We start from the raw sequence: 20,677 nt of genomic DNA, 5'->3' as shown, positions 1-20,677 counted from the left end.
GGAAGGGGTGTGGCTCGGGCCGCGTCACGTGGGCCCCGTTGTTGTCACGTGGTGGCGGAGCACCGCCCCTTGGGGCGGGGGGCGCGGAGGGCGCTGCGGGTTGGGTGGCCCGGGCGGGGGTGTGGGGGGTTAGAGCTGCGCAACCAGCTCGGGGCTTGGGGATGCACACGTGTAGGCGGCTGTGACTCGTCCACCTGCGCGCGCCGCGCTCACGTGACGCCCTCGGCCGCCCAGTGCAACTTGCCGGAAGCTGCAGACACTACGCTGGCTCTGGGGCACGAGGGGCCCGGCCGGAGCTGCCCTCGGGTGGCAGAGTGAGTGACGTCAGCGGCAATGCCCTGGTTCTGAGAGCCCTGGAGGAGCTGGGTCCCTAGGACCTTGAAACCACAGTGAGGTTGCTAGGTTGGGTACGCAGCTGGCCGCTCTCCGCAACTAGGATCTGCAAAGGAGCGTACATCGTCGCCGTCCATGGGCTCCAATTAACCGTAGATGGAGTTAGACCCGGATGAATTGCCCTAGGGCAGTGACGTCACACACTCCTGCCGCTTACTGAAGACTCCAAAGGCACTTTATCTGCGCCCTTCTTATAGTTAGCATATCGGATGTTAAAACTCAGAATTTAAAATTTTTTATTCATTTTTTAAAAAAACATACACAAGCACATTACGTGTTAACATTTTTATGAAGAAATAATGTTCTTCAAAGCAATGAAGTTTACCCGGAAGAGTAGCATAGCTTTACATTTTTCGCAAATGTCTTTAGTGTTGGGCTTAATAGAAAACAGCAAGAGTCTCCCACCTTTCGCTTTCACTGCATTGCAATACGTTTTGATCGAAACATATGAAGAAACCCAGTCTTAGGCAGATTGGAGTTGGAAATGAGAGGAGTGTTTGTCTTTTCAAATACAAGCATTTTTTTTAAGATTTTATTTATTTATTCACGAGAGACACAGAGAGAGAGGCAGAGACACAGGCCGAGGGAGAAGCAGGCTCCTTGCAGGGAGCCTGACATGGGACTCGATCCCGGGTTTCCAGGATCACACCCTGGGCCGAAGGCGGCGCTAAACTGCTGTGCCACCAGGGCTGCCCTACAAGCATCATTTTTTGAGGCCAAAATTGAACGTGTGGTAGTTAACAGCTGTAATGTGGAATCTGAAACATAAATAAATGTTTCCTAATCCTCACATTGATATCTCTCAGTCTGTAATGCACTTTGAGTGGATCTTTTACATGCATGATTTCCTAACATCAGACTGGAATGCAGAATATGGCCAAATAAACCATACTACAAATGTACGAAGCAGCCTAACTGTAGATGGTAGAAAAAAGATGCTGAGCTAAGTAACTCTGGAAATGGAGTCTGAGACTAAAGGCAAAAGTTGCTAAAAAGAGACGCTTCATCCTAAACATGTTTCCTGGGGAGGGGGGCAGCTATCATCTCTGAAAATACTACACACCTAGAGTGCAAGTAATTAAGCAATTGTGTGGGTGCTGGAGTAAGGCTTCTCACTCCTGGCATGGGAAGTTACAGAGAAGCCAGAGAGGAGTCTAGAATGATCCATGTGCTGATGAATTAGAGCTGGAGGCATCAGCATGAACCTAAGCTTAGCTTAATCTAGCTACAGACAGCTACATGCAGGAATATTCGTAGAACTGTGCACACACGTGTGTTAGTTTATACACGCATATTTTCTAGAGCAACTACGTCTCAGCAGCAAAGTGCATGTGGGTCCTGGGTTCGAATCCCATCTCCAGTTGAAGCGCCAGGACTCTTTGGAGAAATGGCTGATTCTAGGAAGGGGGCAGAAAATATACAAGTTGAGCCTGGACCAACTTGTAGAGCAGGGAGCAGGGAAAACAGGAAAACCCCTCCATGACGGGAGTATGGCAAAGAGACAGAAGATCCAAGAGAAAGAGCTCCTAATGGCTCAAGAGAGAACAATCTGACCAACAAAATGAAGTAGTTTCACATCAGAACCCAAACTACAAAAAGGATAGCCATGAGTCCACACAGCAGACTGAGTAAATAAATACGTGGAGGAAAGACACCTGTCCTATTGGGAGGAATTCTGAATAATTTATGTAAGTTCTAGGGGATCCCTGGGTGGTTCAGCAGTTTAGTGCCTGCCTTTTGCCCAGGGTGTGATCCTGGGGTCCCAGGATTGAGTCCCGCATCGGGCTCCTTGCATGGAATCTGCTTCTCCCTCTGCCTGTGTCTCTGCGCCTCTCTCTCTCTCTCTCTCTCTCTCTGTCTTTCATGAATAAATAAAGTCTTAAAAAATTTATGTAAAAACTCCACCCTTCAGGAAGTGGAACATAACTCCCCACTGCCCTAGTGGAGGGTGTGCATCGTGGCTTCCCTCCAAACAGCACAGCATGGACAGAACGGGAAGGGGAAGGGCCCGGGACAGACACGACCTCGCAGGGCGACAAGAGTCGGTGCCAGCAGTGGGAAGTCACGGTGATAGCCTGCACCCTTTATGTGATCTGCTGAGAAGGGGCCTCACCTTTGCCATCTCTCAGCCAGAAACCCACAGCCTCAGTCTAGTTAGGAGACAAACACCAGACAATACCATTTAAGGGATATTCTACAAAACTACTACTGCCCGACCAGTCCTCCTGGAAAGCATCACGGCCATGGTAAACAAGGAAAGTCTGACAAACTCTCACAGCCAAGAGCCTACATAGACATAACAACTAATGTCACGTGCTTTCCTGGATGGGATCCTGGGGCAGAAAAGGGGACACCAGGTAAACTCTAAGGAAATCTAAATAAAGCATGGACTTTAGTTGTAATTATGATACTGGTTTAGTAATTGTACGATGATGAATGTGCTATACAAACATAATATGTTAATTGGGTAAACTGGGTGTGAGGTATATGAGAACTCCCGGTATTATCTTTGCAATTTTTATGTAAATCTAAAACTACTCTAAAATGTTAAAGAGTTTTCTTTTTAGAAATGTATCTTAAAAATGATAATCATCCGTAATCCTACCCTTTCCCCCAAAGAGCAGGTGGGATATACTGTGTTGTCCGTCCAGGGAGTAGTAGTGGTGGGAGCGTGAATAGGGCGCAGCTTTGGGGGGAGGCTTTGTCTGTATCCAGACAGGACCTCAGACACACCACCTCCAGGTAGCCCTCCCACACATACACCAGGAGATATGCAAACACATGCTCAGCCTCATAGAGGTTCATGCTCTATACCTGAAATCCTACAGGTTTTTAGAAAAGTAATGTTTACCCTGCCTTAGATAATATGCTTCATCAGGGCTTGTGGCCACACATAAGGGATAATCAGACTCACCCATGTGCCAGTATATCTGACCACTTACGTTAAGCAGAGCGTGGGGTCTACGTACCCCATTCATAAAGAGTATAAATAGATGTATCTTGTCTGGCCAGTTTTTGGCACCTAATGAGTTTTTCCCAAACGTACAAAAGAAAAAGAAGACAAACTAGATTTTCAGAGATTTGGGAATTCCACATAAGTGATTATGGAGCTACAGTAGAAAAGTAGTTGGGAACAATGTGCCCACCAGCAGGGGAAAGGACAGAAATGCTGTGTCCACTCACGCAGTGGGATACAGTGGGGCTGTCGCGGCGACTGGGCGAGGTCTACAGGGACCCAGGTGAATGAATCTAACGTGTGTGGCATTCATCAAGTGATACCATTTATGAAACTTTTCAAAATGTGAAATACTACTATATATTGTTTACATATAGATACAGGGAATTTAGGTTTAAAAACTTGCATGAGGAAGACACGCCAACTCCAAGAGACAGGTCAGGAACAGATCACATTTACACTGCCATGTGCCGCCTTCAGCATAATCGTGTCCTCATGGATGCACCCTGGTGGCTGCAGAATGTCCCAGCACAGGCACTCCCACGGGGACAGCCTCTCCCAGACCCTGAGTGGGAGGACGGGTCAAGGGGCCCCCACAAGGGAGCCTGAGTGGCCCCCGGGCCCAGGGCTGGTGAGCCAGCACAGGGGCTCCGGCTTCATCAGAAGTCCGGTCCACTGTGGGGCAGAGAACTGTCGCCCACTACACCGTTGGCGGGATGTTGGAAGCCGTAGTTGACATAGCTGGCCGTGGATGTTGGGACCAGGTGGGCAGGGGCCCCGATGGCCTCTTCTGTCTTCTTCTGGTCCAGCACGAGAGCTGCATTGATATCAGGCCCTGCAGGAGAACAACCACAGAGGACCCCGGTCAGGGAGGCCTGCACTAAGCAGGAGGGTCCTCCCTGCCCTGGTCTGTCAACAGAATGAGGGACCGCTTCTCTCAGCAAGGAGGGCCTGCCGGGTGCTGCCACAGGACGTTCTGGAAGAAAGGAGAGAGGAGATCTCAGGCAGCAGGGGATCTGATCTGGAAACAGAGGGGCAGGGGTGGTGGTGGAGGGGAATAGGAAGGGAGGGCCCACTGTATCAGAGAGGCTGGCTGCAGGGCAGGGGGCCTGCTGACCTGGGATGGCTGGGTGCAGAGGTATAGGGGTATAGGGGGCAGGGCTGCTATGTGAACGGGCCCTGCTGGGCTGGGACCACTGGGTGCAGGAGTGCGGGGGTGCGAGAGGCCCTGGCCAGTGGGCACTCAGGAAGCCGTGCCTCTCACCGAGGTAGCTGAGGACCACTGGCAGGAAGACCAGGCCATGCAGCAGACCCAGCACGGTGATGAGGAGGTTGAGGCGGAAGAAGAAGATCTGGATGAGCTGCGCCTTGGCCAGGCCCAGGACGAGGATGCCCGGCAGGTTGGTCATGGCCACGCCAGCAAACACCTGCAGGGTCACAGGCGGGTGTGAGGCCAGGCGCAGGGTAGCAAGCAGGGGGCGCGGGGGCCGGCGGGCGTACTCACCGCGCTGCCCATGGAGATGGTGGTCTCCTTGGCCCTCTCCAGCCGGGTGGGCTGGGTGCTGACTGCAAAGGAGCGGGTGATGTGGGACACGAACTCCACGGAGATGCCCACCGCCTGGGGCAGAGAGGGGCATTAGGCGAGCAAGAGTGGGGGTGCGGGGTCTCTGCAAGGCGGAGGGCAGCTTACCGTGACCAGGTTGATGAGCGACACGGCATTGTAGCTGATGCCCCACAGGGCCATGAAGCCCACGGTGTCCACGAGGATCATGACGATGGAGAACAGGTTGAGGAGGCCGGAGCGTAGGTCCATGCCCAGCAGCAGGCAGCAGACTACAAAGGTGGGCAGCAGGCAGATGGCGAGCATGAAGAGGCCCTCGGGGACCACGCTCAGGTACTGCTCGTAGAACACGTTGGTGATCCTGTGGGGCGGAGCGCCGTAAGCCCTGCGGCATGTGGTGGCCACCTTCTAGGGGACCCTCCCTGCCCCCGCCGCCGCTGGAACTCACGTGTAGGGGAAGACCTCGAAGGCCGGGTCGGTGCCCGGCACCTGCCGCAGCTGGGCCGTGATGTTGGCCGCCAGCGCCCGTGACACCCGCAGGGCCTCAGTGTAATCCTCCGAGTTCCGCAGCGGCTTGTGGTAGGCCATGAACCTGGAGGCTACGCCAGCCGGGGGTGGAGGAAGGGCAAGGTCAGGGCCCCGCTGTGGGCGCCCTCACACCCTGGGGCATACCTGCTGCCATCAGGGCTCAGCAGCCCCCGCAGTGGTATAATCTTATATCATGAGCAAGGGGCGCAGAGCTGGGGTCTCACCCACAGCTCTACAGTGGCTCCTACTCCCACCCCCACCCTCATCCCACCTTGAGCCTCCACTCCTCCTGCCTCTGATGGCTGCACCTAAAGACAACTCCCAGATAAAGCCAAATGCTACGCTCTAGGCTTTCAAAACATGCATCATATTTTTCAAATTAATTCAATTAGTCTTCCCATGTGCATCTTCCCAGAGGGGAGATCCAGAAGCGGGGCAGGGTGACCCCGGGCAGGGGCAATAGTCATCCATGTAGCCAGCTGCCACATGGTGAGCAATTGGTGAATGTGAGAAAGAGGTATGAGTGACTCCTCAGGGCGGCACCACCCCTGGAAGAGTCTGGGAATGTCTTCCTGACTGAGGATTTGGGGAGGGGGTTGCTGTATAACACACCTCTGAGGACAGGGCAGGTGGGAGTCACCCATGAAGAAGGAAGGGGAGAAGCTTGCAGATTGAGAGGTTCTCCCCCGGGGCTGCTGGTGACCCCTCAGGGCTGCTGGTTCAGGCCATGCTTACCTAAAACCTGGCCATCAGATCCCAAATGCACGGAGGTGTTGTACGCTGCCAGCCCACTGCAAGGCCAGTGCAAAAGCTTCATCAGAGACCACAGCCATCCTCGCGATGGTCTGCGCTCCACACTCCAGCACCCAAGTGGCTGTGCTCCCCACCCACCCCAGGCTTACCCTTTGGGACACTTGATGTTGGGCGGGTCACTCAGGAACCAGGGAAGGTACTTGTGGAACTGGTCCACGGATGGCCGGACAGGGCCCAGTGTGAAGTTCACACAGTTCTTCAAGCAGGCTAGAGAGTCTGCAAAGAGAGGGGGGCTCCGGGCAGTGCCACCCCCAGGGCCGGCACTGCTGCTCTCTAGCCCCTTCCACTCCATTCCCATCCGGGTCCCCAGGCACTTCCACCACTGAAACGTGTGGCAGGTGTGCTCTGGAGGTGTTTGCACTTATCTCTGTAGGAGGACTCCCCCTCTTGGTCATGGAAACTGCCAGCAACTATGGCAGATGAGGAAGCAACGTGGGGGGCAAAGAAATGACCCCCTTTGGGCCTTCCCACTACACCTACAAATGCAGCTATGGGGGGGCCAGAGCCACAGGCTGAGCTCAGCTCTCCCCACCACCACCCATGAGTGTCAGCAAGCCAAGATCACAGCTCAGGGGGTGGGAACCCACACATGTGCTCCCAGCCCGTGCCTGCACCCTCACTGCCCTGAGAGATCACAGGAGGAACAAAGAGGGCCTAGCCATACCCCTGCCTCCTGCCTCAGCTTCCCCAAGCTGTGGTAAGTGGGAGCTCCCAGAGGCCCGGCACTCACTGACAGTCGAAGGGCAGAATTTGTCCTTATTAGCACCAAAGGCGTAAAGGCGGCAGCAGGAGGACGGGGTCAGCCAGTCGATGAAGTCATCCACCCAGGAGGAGGCAGGGATGGCCAGGTAAGACCTGAGGGGCAGGGGAGAGGAGGCTGGGGATGGGGGCACCGAACCAGGTGGCCTACCCCCCAAGCCCATGGCAGAAGGAGGGCAGCTGGGTAGGGTCGAGCCAGCCAGGAAGGGGGGCTGGGGGCACACAGGGCTAGGCCGGGCACTTACTCCTCAGGGAACTCGGTGGCGTACTGGATCTTCTGGGTTAAGGAGTAACTGTCGCACCCGGCACTGGAGCACACAGCATTCATGCCCGCCTCGCTGGAGAAGTTGTAGCCTCCCGTGGTGACAAAGTAGACGGGAGCCCCCACCTCAAAGTAGCGATTCAGGAAGAAGAAATAGTCCAGCAGGTATGAGTCCTGGAACAAGAGGCGGTCACTGAGGTTGGGGCCGGACTCCTCCTGAGGGGCTCACCCTGGCTTGTGCTCACGGGGGTGCACACTCATGGAGCTGCACACACACTCATGGATGTGCACATACACGGAGGTGCATACGCACTCATGGGGGTGCACACTCAGAGATGCATGCATACTCATGAGGGTGCATGCACACCTACAGAGGTACACACTCACAGAGATGCACACATGCTCATGGAGGTGCACATATGGTCCTGGGGGTGCACACTCAAAGAGGTGCACACTCACAGAGGTGTACACTCACCCACAGAGGTGCGCACACACTCACCGAGGTACACACCCACAGACGTGCATACACACAGAGGTGCACACACGGAGGTGCACGCTCACTCACGGAGGTGCACCCACACCCATGGAGCTGCGCACTCACAGATATGCACACACATCCATGGAGGTGCACACTCACAGATGTACACACACACCCACAGAGGTGCCCATTCACAGAGGTAGATGCACACCCACAGAGGTACACAATGACAGAGGTGCACACACACAAAGTTACATGAACATTCACAGAGATGCACACACAGAGGTGCACAATCACAGAAGTACATGCACAGGCTCACAGAAGTGCATACTCAGAGGTACACACATCCTGGTGTGATAACAGGTACACCCACAGAGCACATGCATGTAGGTATAAGCACAGAACACCAGGTTCCAACATGCATGAACATTCTCTCTCTCTCTTACACACACACACACACACATTCATGTACATGTAACGTTGCCCCTTCCCATTATCCCCATTTTGCTGCAGCGACAGCCTAACAAGCTGGTGTGTGACCAAAGCCCACACGCATGCCCACGTGTAAACACCCACGTGCACACCCTCAAGGCTGTGTATCAGGCAGCTGCATGATCTGTTCGCTTCTTCTAAAACATACAGCCTGGGAGTGGTGTGAGAGAAAGTGGAGTCGAAGGTACCAGGAATCCATCCCCCACCTGGACACCACTCTGCTGGCAGCACCTGTCTGAGAGAGACGGTGTGCAGCCACAGGCTCTGCCGAGGGCTCGCAGCTCCCAGGGAAAAGTCTGGAAGGCGAATTGTGCTCGACGTCACCTGCCTTCAGCTCTCAGCATTGCAGCAGCTACCTGGCCACACGCAGGCACTTTGCACCCAGCTTGAGGGGTCCAGCATGGAACACGAGAACCCCAAGCCCCTAAAGATCGCGGATTGCATTCTGATAGCTGACCGCTGCTCCAGCCTCACTGGTACAGTCGGGCTGCTGCCATAAGCTCCCTGGCCTCAGCCTGGCACATCTGCTGAGAGCTTTAAGTGACCAGTGACCAGTTTATTAATTTTTCTCTTTGTGTTTTCCCTTTTTCCCCTTTTGGCAGCCAGATGTTTCAGGAATGGGACATTCAAAGGCAATCACAAATACAAGAGAAGTTACCTCCCGTTACGAGGGAGAGGCTTGGGCTCAGAAATGACCTGATAAGACTATCCTTCTGTACCCCAGGCTAATCTCCAGGACAGAAACACCAGCAACAGTCACTTTTTAAAAAAAGCATATCTCAGGGAAGGGGGAGAATCTGATCTTTAGAATCACCATATAAGACTTAACTGTGGGCAGCCCCGATGGCCCAGCGGTTTGGCGCTGCCTTCAGCCCGGGGTATGATCCTGGAGACCCGGGATTGAGTCCCACGTCAGGCTCCCAGCATGGAGCCTGCTTCCCTCTGCTTGTGTCTCTGCCTCTCTCTCTCTCTCTCTCTCTCTCTCTCTCTTGAATATATAAATAAAATCTTTTAAAAAAAGAAGACTCAACTGTCCATTTTTCAACAAACATCATAGACACACAATCAGGAAAGTAGGGCCCATACCTAGGAACCAACATTTATCAACAGATGACCTCCTCGAGAAACACCACATGGTGGACGCATCAGATGAAAACTTTAAAATGCCTGTCTTAGGGATGCTCGAAAAGCTAAAATAAAATTCGGACAAAACCAAGAAAAGAAAAGTGTGAACAAAATGGAATGATGAACAAATAGAAAATATGCAACAGAACCCAAAAGGAAATTTTGGAGCTGAAAAGTACAAGGACTACATGAAAAATTCTGGCCGTAGGTTACATGACATTCTGTACATGAAACTCCAAAAGTCTACCCAAGCCCCTTAAAACTAGTAAATAAATTCAGCAAGGTTGCAAGTTACAAGATCAATGCACAGAAATCAGTGGTCTTTTTTTTTTTTTTGGTCTTTCTATACATGAATCATGAATAACCCAAAGAGGGAACTAGGGAATGTCCAGTGACAGCAGCATAAAATAATAAAGTACTTAGAAATTAATGTCACCCAAGGGGTGAAAGACCTGCACTCTGTCAACCAGGCAGCATTGCCGAAAGAAATTAAAGACACAGATAAGTGGAAGACATCTGCGTTTATGGGCTGGAAGACTGAATATCGTACAGGCTGCTAGAAAGTCTCCAGATTCAATGCAATCCTGTTAAGATCCCAATGGCGTTTCTTGCAGATATAGAAAAATCCATCTTAAAATTCACAAGGGACTCCAAATAGCCAAAACATTCTTTAAAAGAAGAATAAGGGGCAGCCTGGGTGGCTCAGTGGTTTATTACTGCCTTCAGCCCGGGGCATGATCCTGGAGTCCCAGGATCAAGACACGCATTGGGCTCCCTGCATGGAGCCTGTTTCTCCCTCTGCCTGTGTCTTTGCCCCTCCCCTCTCTCTCATGAATAAATAAATAAAATCTTTAAATAAATAAATAAATAAATAAATAAATAAATAAATAAATAAAAGAATAAATTTGGAGGACTCAGGGGGCGCCCCAGTGGCTCAGTCCATTAAGCATCCAACTCCTATTTTTTTTGTTTGTTTTTTTTAATCTTTTTTTAAAGATTTATTTATTTATTCATGATAGACATAGAGAGGGAGAGAGACAGAGAGGCAGAGACACAGGCAGAGGGAGAAGCAGGCTCCACACAGGGAGCCCGACATGGGACTCAATCCGGGTCTCCAGGATCACGTCCTGGGTCAAAGGCAGGCGCCAAACCGCTGAGCCACCCAAGGATCCCCAGCCATCCAGGGATCCCCACCAACTCCTGGTTTTGATTCAGCTCATGATCTCAGGGCTGAGAGATTAAGTCCAACACTGCACTCCGCACTCAGTGCGGAGCCAGCTTAGGGTATTTCCCTCTACCCCTCCCCTGCTCTTGCACACATGCTTGCTCTATCTCTATCTCTTTATCTCTCTCAAACAAAATAAATCTTTAAAAAAACAATTGGAGGACTCACATTTCCTGATTTCAAAACTTACCACTAAAAGACCTGCACTAGGCTGGGCTCCACACTGAGTATGGAGCCTACGAAAGAAAGAAAGAAAGAAAGAAAGAAAGAAAGAAAGAAAGAAAGAAAGAGAGAGAGAAAGAAAGAAGAAAAAAAGAAAGAAGAGAAAGGAAGAAAGAAAAAAATACATGACTATGTACAAACATTAACTCAAAGTGGATCCAACACTGAAGAGCTGAATTTGTGAAACCCTTAGAGGAAAACAGGGGAAAAAGTTCAGGATACTGGATTTGGTAATTATTTCTTGAATGACACCAAAAGCTCAGTTAACAAAAAGAAAAATAGGCAAATTGGACTTTTTGAAAAATAAATTTTTTGAAGACTATTTTTAAGTCATTGCCACACCCAATATGGGGCCTGAACTCATGACCCCAAGATCAAGAGTCGCATGCTCTGGGGCACCTGGGTGGCTGAGTCAGTTAAGTATCTGCCTTCAGTTCAGGTCATGATCGCAGAGTCCTGGAATCAAGTCCCACATCAGGCTCCCTGCTCAGCAGGAAGTCTACTTCTCCCTCTGCCTCTGCCCCTCCCCCTGCTTGTGCTCTTGCTCTCTATCAAATAAATAAACAATATCGGGATCCCTGGATGGCGCAGCGGTTTGGCGCCTGCCTTTGGCCCAGGGCGTGATCCTGGAGACCCGGGATCGAATCCCACGTCGGGCTCCCGGTGCATGGAGCCTGCTTCTCCCTCTGCCTGTGTCACTGCCCCTCTCTCACTGTGTTCCTATCATAAATAAATAAAAATTAAAAAAAAAAAAAAACACTTTAAAAAAAAAAAAAAACAATATCTTAAAAAAAAAAAGGACAGGCAACCAATAGAAATGCGGAAAACATTTGCATCATGTACCTGATAAGGGATTAATACCCAGAATATCTAGAGAACTCCCAAAATTCACAAAGAAACCAAACCACAACAAACAAGTTGTTTCAGAAATAAGCAAAAGACTTGACCAGCCCTTTCTTCAAAGACCCACCAATAGGTAGTGAGCACATGGAAAGATGCTCAGCATTGCCACTTATTAGGCAAAGCAGGTCAAAACTGCACGGAGATGCCCCTTCACACCTGTGGGGATGGCTGCCATCGAAACAGAGAAAGAAAAAAAAGCCAGAAACAAGTGTTGATGTGGAGACACCAGAGCCCTGGTGCACCTCTGCAGGGAATGCGAAATAGAACAGCTTCACGGCAAGCAGTCTGGTGGCTCCTCAAAACAATTAAAATCAGAATCATCCTGCAATCCAGCAGTTCTACCTCTGGAAACACACCCAAAGGAAGCAGGTTTGAGAAGAAGTCACTGTGCACCCACATTCAAGGCAGCCTCATTCCCAACCTCTCAGAAAAAGGGAACCCCAGTCTGCAGCAGGCAAGCAATGTGTAAACCAGATGGGGTGTGTATGCGTGTGCTCGCGTAGTATGAACCCCTCGGCCTGGAGGGACCCGGCACAGGTGATGCTGAGCAGACGACCGCACACAGGACACACAGTGTGGGGCTCCAGTGCTGGGTGGCGAGGGGAGCAGGGGGTGTTCTGGCAGGTGGGGTACCCTCACCTCCACCCTCCTCCGGTACTACGGGTGCTCGGACCCCTCACAGCCGTCTTCCACCCACCAGGCTCTCAGACCCCTGGCGCCCCTGACCCTGCTGGGGGGCCTGGGCCCCGACGCCGGCGCTGCGGATCCAGGCCTGAGGACGCGGCGTGCCCAGTACCGGGCAGGCCCAGGGCGGCCGCTCACTCCGCCTGCACGCCCAGCTCCCCGGCCAGCGCGGCGCGCCCGCTCCCCCCCCAGGCCCGCGGCCCGAGGCCACCCTGCGCCTGGTCCTTGGGGCGCGGAGTCGGCTGCTGTCCCGGCCCTGCCCCGCGCGGGGTCGCTGACCCTCCCGGACCCAGGGGAGCGCGGCCGCGAGCAGAGGTGGTGGGGTGCGCCTCACCTTGGGCAGGGCCAGCTCCTGATCCAGTCCCACGCGGATGTGGCACATGAAGTAGAGCCCCACTCCGAAGAGGCCGGTGAACAGCAGCAGCTGAGGAGGGGTTGGGGGGGGAGGCTGAGCAGACCCTCCCACCCCCGCCCCTGCCCTGCCTCCGACCGCCGCGCCACCCCCCCCAACCCCCAGCCCCACCAGCCACGCAGCCCGCCCCCGCAGCCCCACTAGCCCCCACACACACTCCCAGGCCCACCCACACCCCCAGGCCCACCCACCCCGGCCTCCAGCCCCACTCACCACCACCACCCGTGTCACCCGGTGCAGCAGGACTGGGACGTAGAACTTGCGGAAGACTCGGAGCAGGAGTCCCTCGCTCTGGCCGGGTGCGGGCAGCTTCGGGGCGCTCACGCAGCAGCAGACGTCCAAGCGGGAGGCCTGGGGGGAGGCAGCCCCTGCAGGTGGTCCCCAAGCAGCCCCCCGCAGGGACGTGCCGGGTGCTGCGCTGTTTGGGTTTCTTTTCTTTTTTTTTTTTTTTTTATTTGTTTATGATAGTCAGAGAGAGATAGAGAGAGGCAGAGACGCAGGCAGAGGGAGAAGCAGGCTCCATGCACCGGGAGCCCCACGTGGGATTCGATCCCGGGTGTCCAGGATCACCCCTGGGCCAAAGGCAGGCACCAAACCACTGTGCCACCCAGGGATCCCCTTGGGTTTCTTTTCTATCTTGATCCAACACCTCTAAACTTTGTGCTGTCGCACAAATGACAGCCCCCTGCCAACATCTCTCTTACATTTTTCCTTGACCTTTTTGCACTTCGCAGGTTTGTTTATGTTCCCATAAACCACCAAGACACAATGACTTTTCTTTTTTTTTTTTTTTTCACAATGACTTTTCTACGTGGCCCACAGGCACGCTGCCCCTGCACCAAGCACAGCTCTCTGAGCCTGCTCCAGGACATAAAGCCCCGCCCCCAGGAGGTGAGGCCTGGGGTCCCTGCGCCCCCCTACCTCCTGCCTCCTGCTGTCCAGAGAAAGCAGAGCCACGAAGGCTGACACCTGCAGCAGGAAGTCCAGGACGATGGCAAAGCCCGAGGTCAGGGCAAAGGTCTTCACGGCGGGCATAGGGGTCAGGGCCCCTGGGGGACGCAGGGGTGACAATCAGGGCCTGGCGGGAAGGGGGCCATCCACAGGCAGTGCCCCCTCCCTCCGGCCGCGGCTCACCTAGAAAGAAGCAGATGGCCTCGGACAGGCTGCAGAGCAACATGCTAGGGGCCACACTGCCCAGCGCTCGGCCGATGTGGGCCTCCCGCCGCTCTCCCGGCCTCCGGGGCAGCCTCTGCAGGAGGTCAGGGACAGCATGCAGAGCCAGCCAGGAGCAGGGAGCCGGGAGCGGGCACGCACTCCCACTCTCCCATCAGGAGCAGATCCCCCCACAAAGTCTCCGCTCTCTGCCTTGTCCACTTTGTGGGGTCTGGCCCAGAGACACGCTTGGTGCATTTTGGGGTGTCCGTAGCAGGCTTGTTCGGACATATCCCTGGGTCCCTCAATGGCCACCAACGGGAGAGGCTAGATCAGCCTGGACTGTGGGGCGGGGCGGGCCCGGAGGAGGAGGTGTGGCAACTCACTGCAGGGTGGCACCTGGGCTGGGAGGAGAGCCCCCCTCTCACCTGGTACTCCAGAACAAAGATGAAGATGTTGTCAGCGCCCACGGCCAGCACCAGAAAAGGCACCACCTGAAGGATCACCAGGGAGGACGGCACGCCGAGGTAGGAGAAGAAGCCCATGGCCGCTGTCACTGCTCCCAGCACCACCGCCACCCCGCCCAGGCCCAGCGTGACCTTGGAGTCCACCTGCAATGGGACCAGGCTCAGCCTCCTGGCTACGGAAGGGCGGGCAAGCTCGGCGCCTACAGGTCAGCTCTACAGGTGGGGCATTCTACAGGTGAGCTCTGCGCCTGCTCCGGGGGAGCTTCTCTGAGAGCAGGCTGCTTCCAGGAACCATAACCCCTTGGGGAGCCACTGAGGGGAGGGTTCCGGATGTCCTGCCCGGCCAGGCCGCCCCCCTGTGCCTCTGGCGGTTCTCACCGGCACCCGGCGCCAACTGGAGTAGCTGCCCAGTGCCAGGGAGATGTACAAGAAGATGATGATGTAGCTGACTCCGAAGATGGGCAGGTCCTCCGCAGTCGTGCGGTTAATCTCGTCCTCCAGGGAGCGCTGCGGACACACGACCCCCCAGCCCCGCTGACCCACAGGCTCCCAGAGCCCCTGCAGGAGACTGCAGAGTCCCGTACTCCCAGACAGGCGGGCCCAGGGCTGCTCAGGAAGAGGGAGGCTGGCCGGGGACATGGGCACCCACTCTGCAGAGCCAGGGACCCCAAAGCCTACCTCAGCCATGAACGTGACCTGGAAAGTGCCAGCTGTCCGCCGCTGGAAGGCTTTCATCTCCTCCAAGAAGGCTGCCTCCCAGAGCTTAGCGTGGGCCAGCCGGGGGTCCCCAGGGGCATAGTTGTTGAGGGAGAAGGTCATAATCAGGGCCTCTGCCTCAGAGTAGTCCTTCCCTGGGATGAGAAATGCTCAGCCACCCTCCTTCCTTGCCCCTGTTCCCCTTCCTCTCCAGCCTCACCCCTGCTCCCCTCCCCAACCTTCCATATTTAAGTCCTTGTCCAACCCTCCACCCAATTTCCCTCTTTCAGCCAAGGGCAAGACGTGTGAACCCAAGCACAGACCAGAGGACCTGGGCAGGCTAGGAGAAGCTAGAGGACGTGCCAGGTCTGCGGCCCCGTGCCCCTCCCAAGCCTGGCCACCCCCAGGCAGCAAGAATCCATCACTATTCCCTCCCTCCTGCCCACTGCCCTTGCCCCATCTCACCCCCTCGCTGGCCTCCCCAGGGCCACCCGGCTTACCTTTGTAGCCACCCACGGCAAGGAAGGGGAAGACAGGGCCCCCATAGTCAGCCATGCAGCTCAGGGCTAGGGCTGTGCCATCCTTGAAGGTGAGTGGGGCGCTGGGGGGAGAAGGAAGGACTGTTCCTGGCCCTGTGCCCACTGCCAGGCCTGGCACCCAGCCCCAGGCTGCCAGCACCAGCACCTGACCCCACGGTCAGAACCATTTCTCCCAACAAGATTTCCTGAGTCCCAACCCACAGTGAACCAGAGCTCTCCTCTCATACCTGCCTGAGGCTGAGGGCTCTGGGCTGCATCCCAGACAAGGAGGTGGGTGAGCATCACACACACATGCACACACACAGCCCCTGGACTCCTACAGGGTGGCTGCGCGGGCCTTGAGCTGCTCAGCCTCCTCCCCCACCAGCCTGGACCCCTGCAGACCCTGAGTTCAGATGCTCCTGCCCTGCAGGCAGATGAGCAGCCCTGCCACCTTGGGAACATCTCTACCGAGCCTTCCTGCCTTCCTGCCAGCACGTATTGGGCTCCTGGACAAAGTGCTCTTTATTATTTTTTTAATGGTTTTTTTTAAAAGATTTATTTATTTATATTTATAGTAGACAGGGGGAGAGAGAGACAGAGACAGAGACATGGGCAGAGGGAGAAGCAGGCTCCATGCAGGGAGCCCGACGTGGGACTCGATCCCAGGACTCTAGGATCGCGCCCTGGGCCAAAGGCAGGCGCCAAACTGCTGAGCCACCCAGGGATCCCCCGAAGTGCTCTTTATGAGTGAGCACGTCGCTCACCAGCTGTCCTAGGCACCCTCGTTGCTGTGTGACCTTGAGCTGCTCACCACCCCTGGGCCCCAGTTTTCCTGTCTCTGGAATGGGGATAACCAGACCACCCAAGAGTTGTGAGCGTCCAAAATCAAAATAAAGCCAGCATGAGGATGGGACTTGTGGCCAGAGCTTCCTCCCTGACCCACCACCTCTCAGGGCCAACAGGGGCCAAGACACAGACTCTGGGAAGTGGCCCAAACGTGGGCTTCCCCAAGGGGTGGAGCCCTGGGTCTCCCATTTAATCCCATGGTTCTCATTGTGGCGTCAGAGCCTAGGAGTCCTGGACACCCTTTCCAGGGGCATCAAGGACAAGACTATTTTCATAATAATATTGAGATCCTGTTTGCCTTTTCCCCCCTTGTTTGCCCTCACGTATAAGGGGCACAGAAAGTTCACCCACATGGTTTCAGATTCCATGTTGCAACTAACACCTAGTTAAAAACCACCTGCTGACTTGGGTGAGGTATCGTAGGTGACTCCCAAGGACGTGCAAAGGCTGTCACAGCGTGGCTCCCTCGTCTGGCCACACAGGTGCAGAGCCAGGTGTTCTCACTGTACTACAACCAACAGGCCACACACAGATGCCGGAATCCAGCTGCCTTCTACTAAGCAGGATACTGTACTACCTCTGTTGATGTGTAACGGGCTTACTCTTGTCATTTTTAAAGAATTAATACATATTCTTTCATTTCTCAGCTTCGCTTTCTCATGGGGTAGATGTCAACAGAAAGAACCTCTGCCCAGGCCAGGGCTCTCTGGGGACTCGGGTCCTGTGTCAGAGTGTGAGCAGGCCCAAGACCAGATGTCAAGGACCTCCGCCCCTGCAGCCTCAGAGAGCCCGGGCCACCGCCTGCCCACCTGCTGCCCTCAGGGCGCGGGGCTCCAGAGCCCTCCCTCCCAGCCCTGAGGCCTCGTTAGCGTCTTGGGTACACCATGGCACAGTGCAGGCAGCCAGGCATGTGGCTACCGCCTGATAGGGGGACCCTGCCCTGATCCCAGGGCACCTCACAGGCCCCCAAGCGGAGGCATGCGCGTATGGGGCTATCGCACAGCTCTGTGACACACAAAGCAAGAATGGGCAATGATGCCACTGCTATGGCCAGGCGGAGCCAGAACTGGAGAGGCCACGATGGCCCCGGGCAAATCTGCAACAGCGGGTGGGAAGCCCTGAGGGAGTGGGGCTTAGAGGGGGGCAGGGAGAGAAAGGGTGTGTCGCAGCCCCTGAGACCGACATACGACATACGACATGCGGAGCCAGGCAGGACCACGGGGCCTGGCTGCACACGGCAGCCCTGGCTGCAGCTGACCGCGGGGGGACTCACTTAGCACAGTAGAGAAAGTGGTCCCTCCAGTCCACCTGGGAGGTCTGGCCCGTCAGCGTCTGGTTGGCCGTGAGCAGCAGGTGCGTGCGGTTGCTCTGGAAATACTGCAGGAGGCTGTTGATGCAGCAGTCGGAGAGGCTGGCATTGTGAGGGTTGAGGGGCGCGAAGCAGATGTCCTGCAGCGAGATGTGGCGCTGCTCCTCGGGCGACCACACCTGGAGGTGCCGCAGCGTCTCCTGCAGCTCCAGCAGCTCCAGCAGGAGGTCAGAGGCCAGGACCCCACTGAAGTTCTTGGGCCCCAGGAGCAGGGAGTCGTAGTGGTAGCTGGGCCGGTTGGGAGCCGTCAAGATCACCTGGTTGGTTCGGAGGAAGGGGCCAAAATGCTGGTCGTGGAAGGCCTTCTCGCTCCGGGCTTGGCTGCTGGGGGCCGACCACAGCTCCACGGGGTCCGTGGTCAGTTCCACAAAGGCCAGGCCTCCTGACAAGGCCAATACCACGGCGATGGACACCAACAGGATGGTCAGCGGCCACGAGGCCACCCATGTGCCCCAGTTCTGGAAGCACTGGCTAAGGATGACATTGGTGGAGAGGCTGAGTTTGTCAGACAGGCTCATGCCTGCCTTGGGGTCTGGCATCTTGTCCTTGCCACAGGAGGAGGCCAGGTGGGTACCCACCAGGAAGGTGGTAAGCAGGGCAAAAGCAGAGCAGAGGATGATGACAAGGGCCAGCCCACCTGCCAGCCCGCCCAGGTAGAAGGTGGAGTCCAGGGCCTGGGGCTGGGGGATGGTGGGGCAGGACGCAGCACAGTCCTGGCAGGAGCAGGCCGCTGTGCCATTACCCTGGGACTCGTTACAGGGCCTGATCTCCCCGGTCAGAGCCTGCATCCCACTCCCTAGGGCCTGGCCGGGCTCCATCAGGTGGAAGGTGATGTCCAGGGGAGCCAGACCATTCGAAGTGTCCCCCTGGAAATTGAGCCAGCGCTGAGCGTTGCAGAGGGTGGAGCCATAAACGCCACACATGGTGCCCACGGCCAGCGTGGCAGCCGCAGGGATGCGCACCCGGCTGCAAGAGTCGTAGGTCTGCTGGGCGAAGCTGTCCTGGTAGAAGGCCTCATAGGCCACCACAGCCTGGGGCCGGCCACCCCCGCCACCGGCCACGCGGGTCACGTTGATGAAGAGACTTTGGTTGGGGCTGCAGGTGTTTTGGCAGTGCAGGTTCACAAAGTTGTCGGAGCAGGTGGGGCAGCGGGTGAGGAGGGCCTTGGTGACCGCCAGGCTCGTCTCCAGGGACAGCAGCTGCTTGGGGGAGCAGCAGGCATAGGTGGTGGTGCCCGTGTAGAGGCGGGGGCAGATGCGCTGTAGGAGGGTCAGGTGCTCACCAGTGACACGGGGGGCGGGCGTGTTGGACAGGCAGGATACGTTAGACAGAGGCGCCAGTCCCCCAGACAGCTCCGGGTTCTTCCCACACTCGTCGTAGAAAGCGCAGTAGCCAGGCTGGTGGATGGGTGTGTACAGCTCACTCTGGGCCTGCGGGGCGGGACGACATCACTGCAGGCCCCGGCGCCAGGCAGCGCTTCGGGAGGCTCTGGGCAGTGGGGGCAGGTACAGGGTGCCCAGCGGGAGGCCCCGGCAGGGGCAGGGTGTCTCCACAGTGTCTGGGCCTTCATCCTGAGGAAGGGGGTCACTGAAGAGGGGGAGAGGGCCGGACGGTCACATTGGACGATAAGGGGACAGGTGGGGAGAGTGGGATGGGCTGGAGGCGGCTCTGTAGTCCTGCTGAGACACGGTGGCCCGGGCCAGGCTGGGAACTGAGTCCAGGTGGCCCTGTGCCCTCGGGGCAGTGTTGCTTCGAAGGTGGCTGCCATTGCCCGAGCTGCAGCCCACACCCGGGGGCCCAGGGCCCCTCTCAGACGTTCTGTGCAGAGCTTTCCCTGCCCTCATCTGCTTGGGGCCGAAAGCCTTCACCCGTCCTCCCAGACTTGGGAGTCACAGAGAAACCTGAGGTAAGAGCCCCCAGAGCTCCCCCAGGAACTAAAGGCTCACCAGGTGATCCCCCCGACCCCACCCCAACAGCCTTCCAGGACTGGACCCTCCCTGACCCCTCTGCTGGCCACCTCAGGCCAGGACTCCCATGGCGCACCGGCGATGGGAGGCACTCCGTCATCCCCAGGCCCCAACTCTTGGGTCCACCTAAGCCATGACCTGGGGATGTGGGCCACCCAGGACCCCGCCCCGCACCCCTCTCGGGAACACCGAGACTCACCACACGCAGGAGCAGTGCCCATAGCAGCCAGCCCCTCAGGCCAGTGTCCGCCATCCCTGTGCAGGGAAGGGGTCCGAGGGCAGTGGGCCTAGGCCACAGGGACAGCCGGGGACAGCTAAGCTCTGGCTCTTGGGGACACAGAGTGCGTGCCTAAGCAGCTCATGTACTTAAACTGGGGGTGCGCAGCAAGGCAGCCTCCCCATGAGGGACAGCCTGGCCTGACTTATCTGTGACCAATGGGGCTGAGCCCCACACCTCCCACGGCTGCCAGCTAGTTAATGATCCACCTTCTCTGTCCTGGCTTTGTCTCACCCTCTTGATGAGCCTCCTGGTGACATCGTCCTGGCTTTGTCTCACCCTCTCAATGAGCCTCCTGGTGAGGTGCGGGGAGGGGGGGTGTCTCCCCTTCACCTACTTCCTGAAGCGAGAACTGGCCCTCCACACCCCCACGCTCCCACCCCGCCCACATGCAGACCGCCCAGCCTCAGAGCCCCTCTGTGCCCGGCCCCCTCCTGGGACCAGGCCAGCTCCTGGGACACACCTTGCACTGCCAACCTTAGCAACTGTTGTTAATTAATATTAACAGCCTGATAACAGAGGGGGTAGTTAGAGGTGGAGTGACCAGTGACAATCATCCTCCTCTGGGT

General features: G+C 56.1%; 1 protein-coding gene across 1 annotated transcript; it reads right to left on the bottom strand.

Moving 5' to 3' along the window:
- Nucleotides 1-3,469: 3,469 nt before the first annotated feature.
- NPC1L1 (NPC1 like intracellular cholesterol transporter 1) lies at nt 3,470-20,222 on the bottom strand. The gene is made up of 19 exons (XM_041751596.1): nt 20,031-20,222; nt 17,769-19,294; nt 15,629-15,729; nt 15,111-15,283; nt 14,811-14,939; nt 14,394-14,576; nt 13,948-14,062; nt 13,735-13,862; nt 13,027-13,164; nt 12,736-12,825; nt 7,256-7,446; nt 6,982-7,106; nt 6,341-6,467; nt 6,174-6,229; nt 5,359-5,509; nt 5,040-5,271; nt 4,854-4,967; nt 4,614-4,776; nt 3,470-4,184 (listed from the first exon to the last, which is right to left on the bottom strand). Exons 1-19 carry the CDS (start codon nt 20,082-20,084, stop codon nt 4,009-4,011), a joined length of 3,972 nt encoding a protein of 1,323 aa, XP_041607530.1. The 5' UTR covers nt 20,085-20,222; the 3' UTR covers nt 3,470-4,008.
- Between the last annotated feature and the right edge of the window lie 455 nt (nt 20,223-20,677).

The sequence above is a fragment of the Vulpes lagopus genome, chromosome 4, assembly GCF_018345385.1.
Source record: "Vulpes lagopus strain Blue_001 chromosome 4, ASM1834538v1, whole genome shotgun sequence".
Classification (NCBI taxonomy): Eukaryota; Metazoa; Chordata; class Mammalia; order Carnivora; family Canidae; genus Vulpes; species Vulpes lagopus.
This window is presented reverse-complemented; position numbering and strand designations above follow the sequence as displayed.

Coding starts and splice junctions, on each gene's coding strand:
- NPC1L1 (XM_041751596.1), bottom strand. CDS start 20,084: ATGGCGGACACTGGCCTGAGGGGCTGGCTGCTATGGGCACTGCTCCTG. Junction 15,284..15,628: donor TGCCGTGGGTGGCTACAAAG/GTAAGCCGGGTG, acceptor TTCTCATCCCAG/GGAAGGACTACTCTGAGGCA. Junction 13,165..13,734: donor TGGACAGCAGGAGGCAGGAG/GTAGGGGGGCGC, acceptor GCCTCCCCCCAG/GCCTCCCGCTTGGACGTCTG.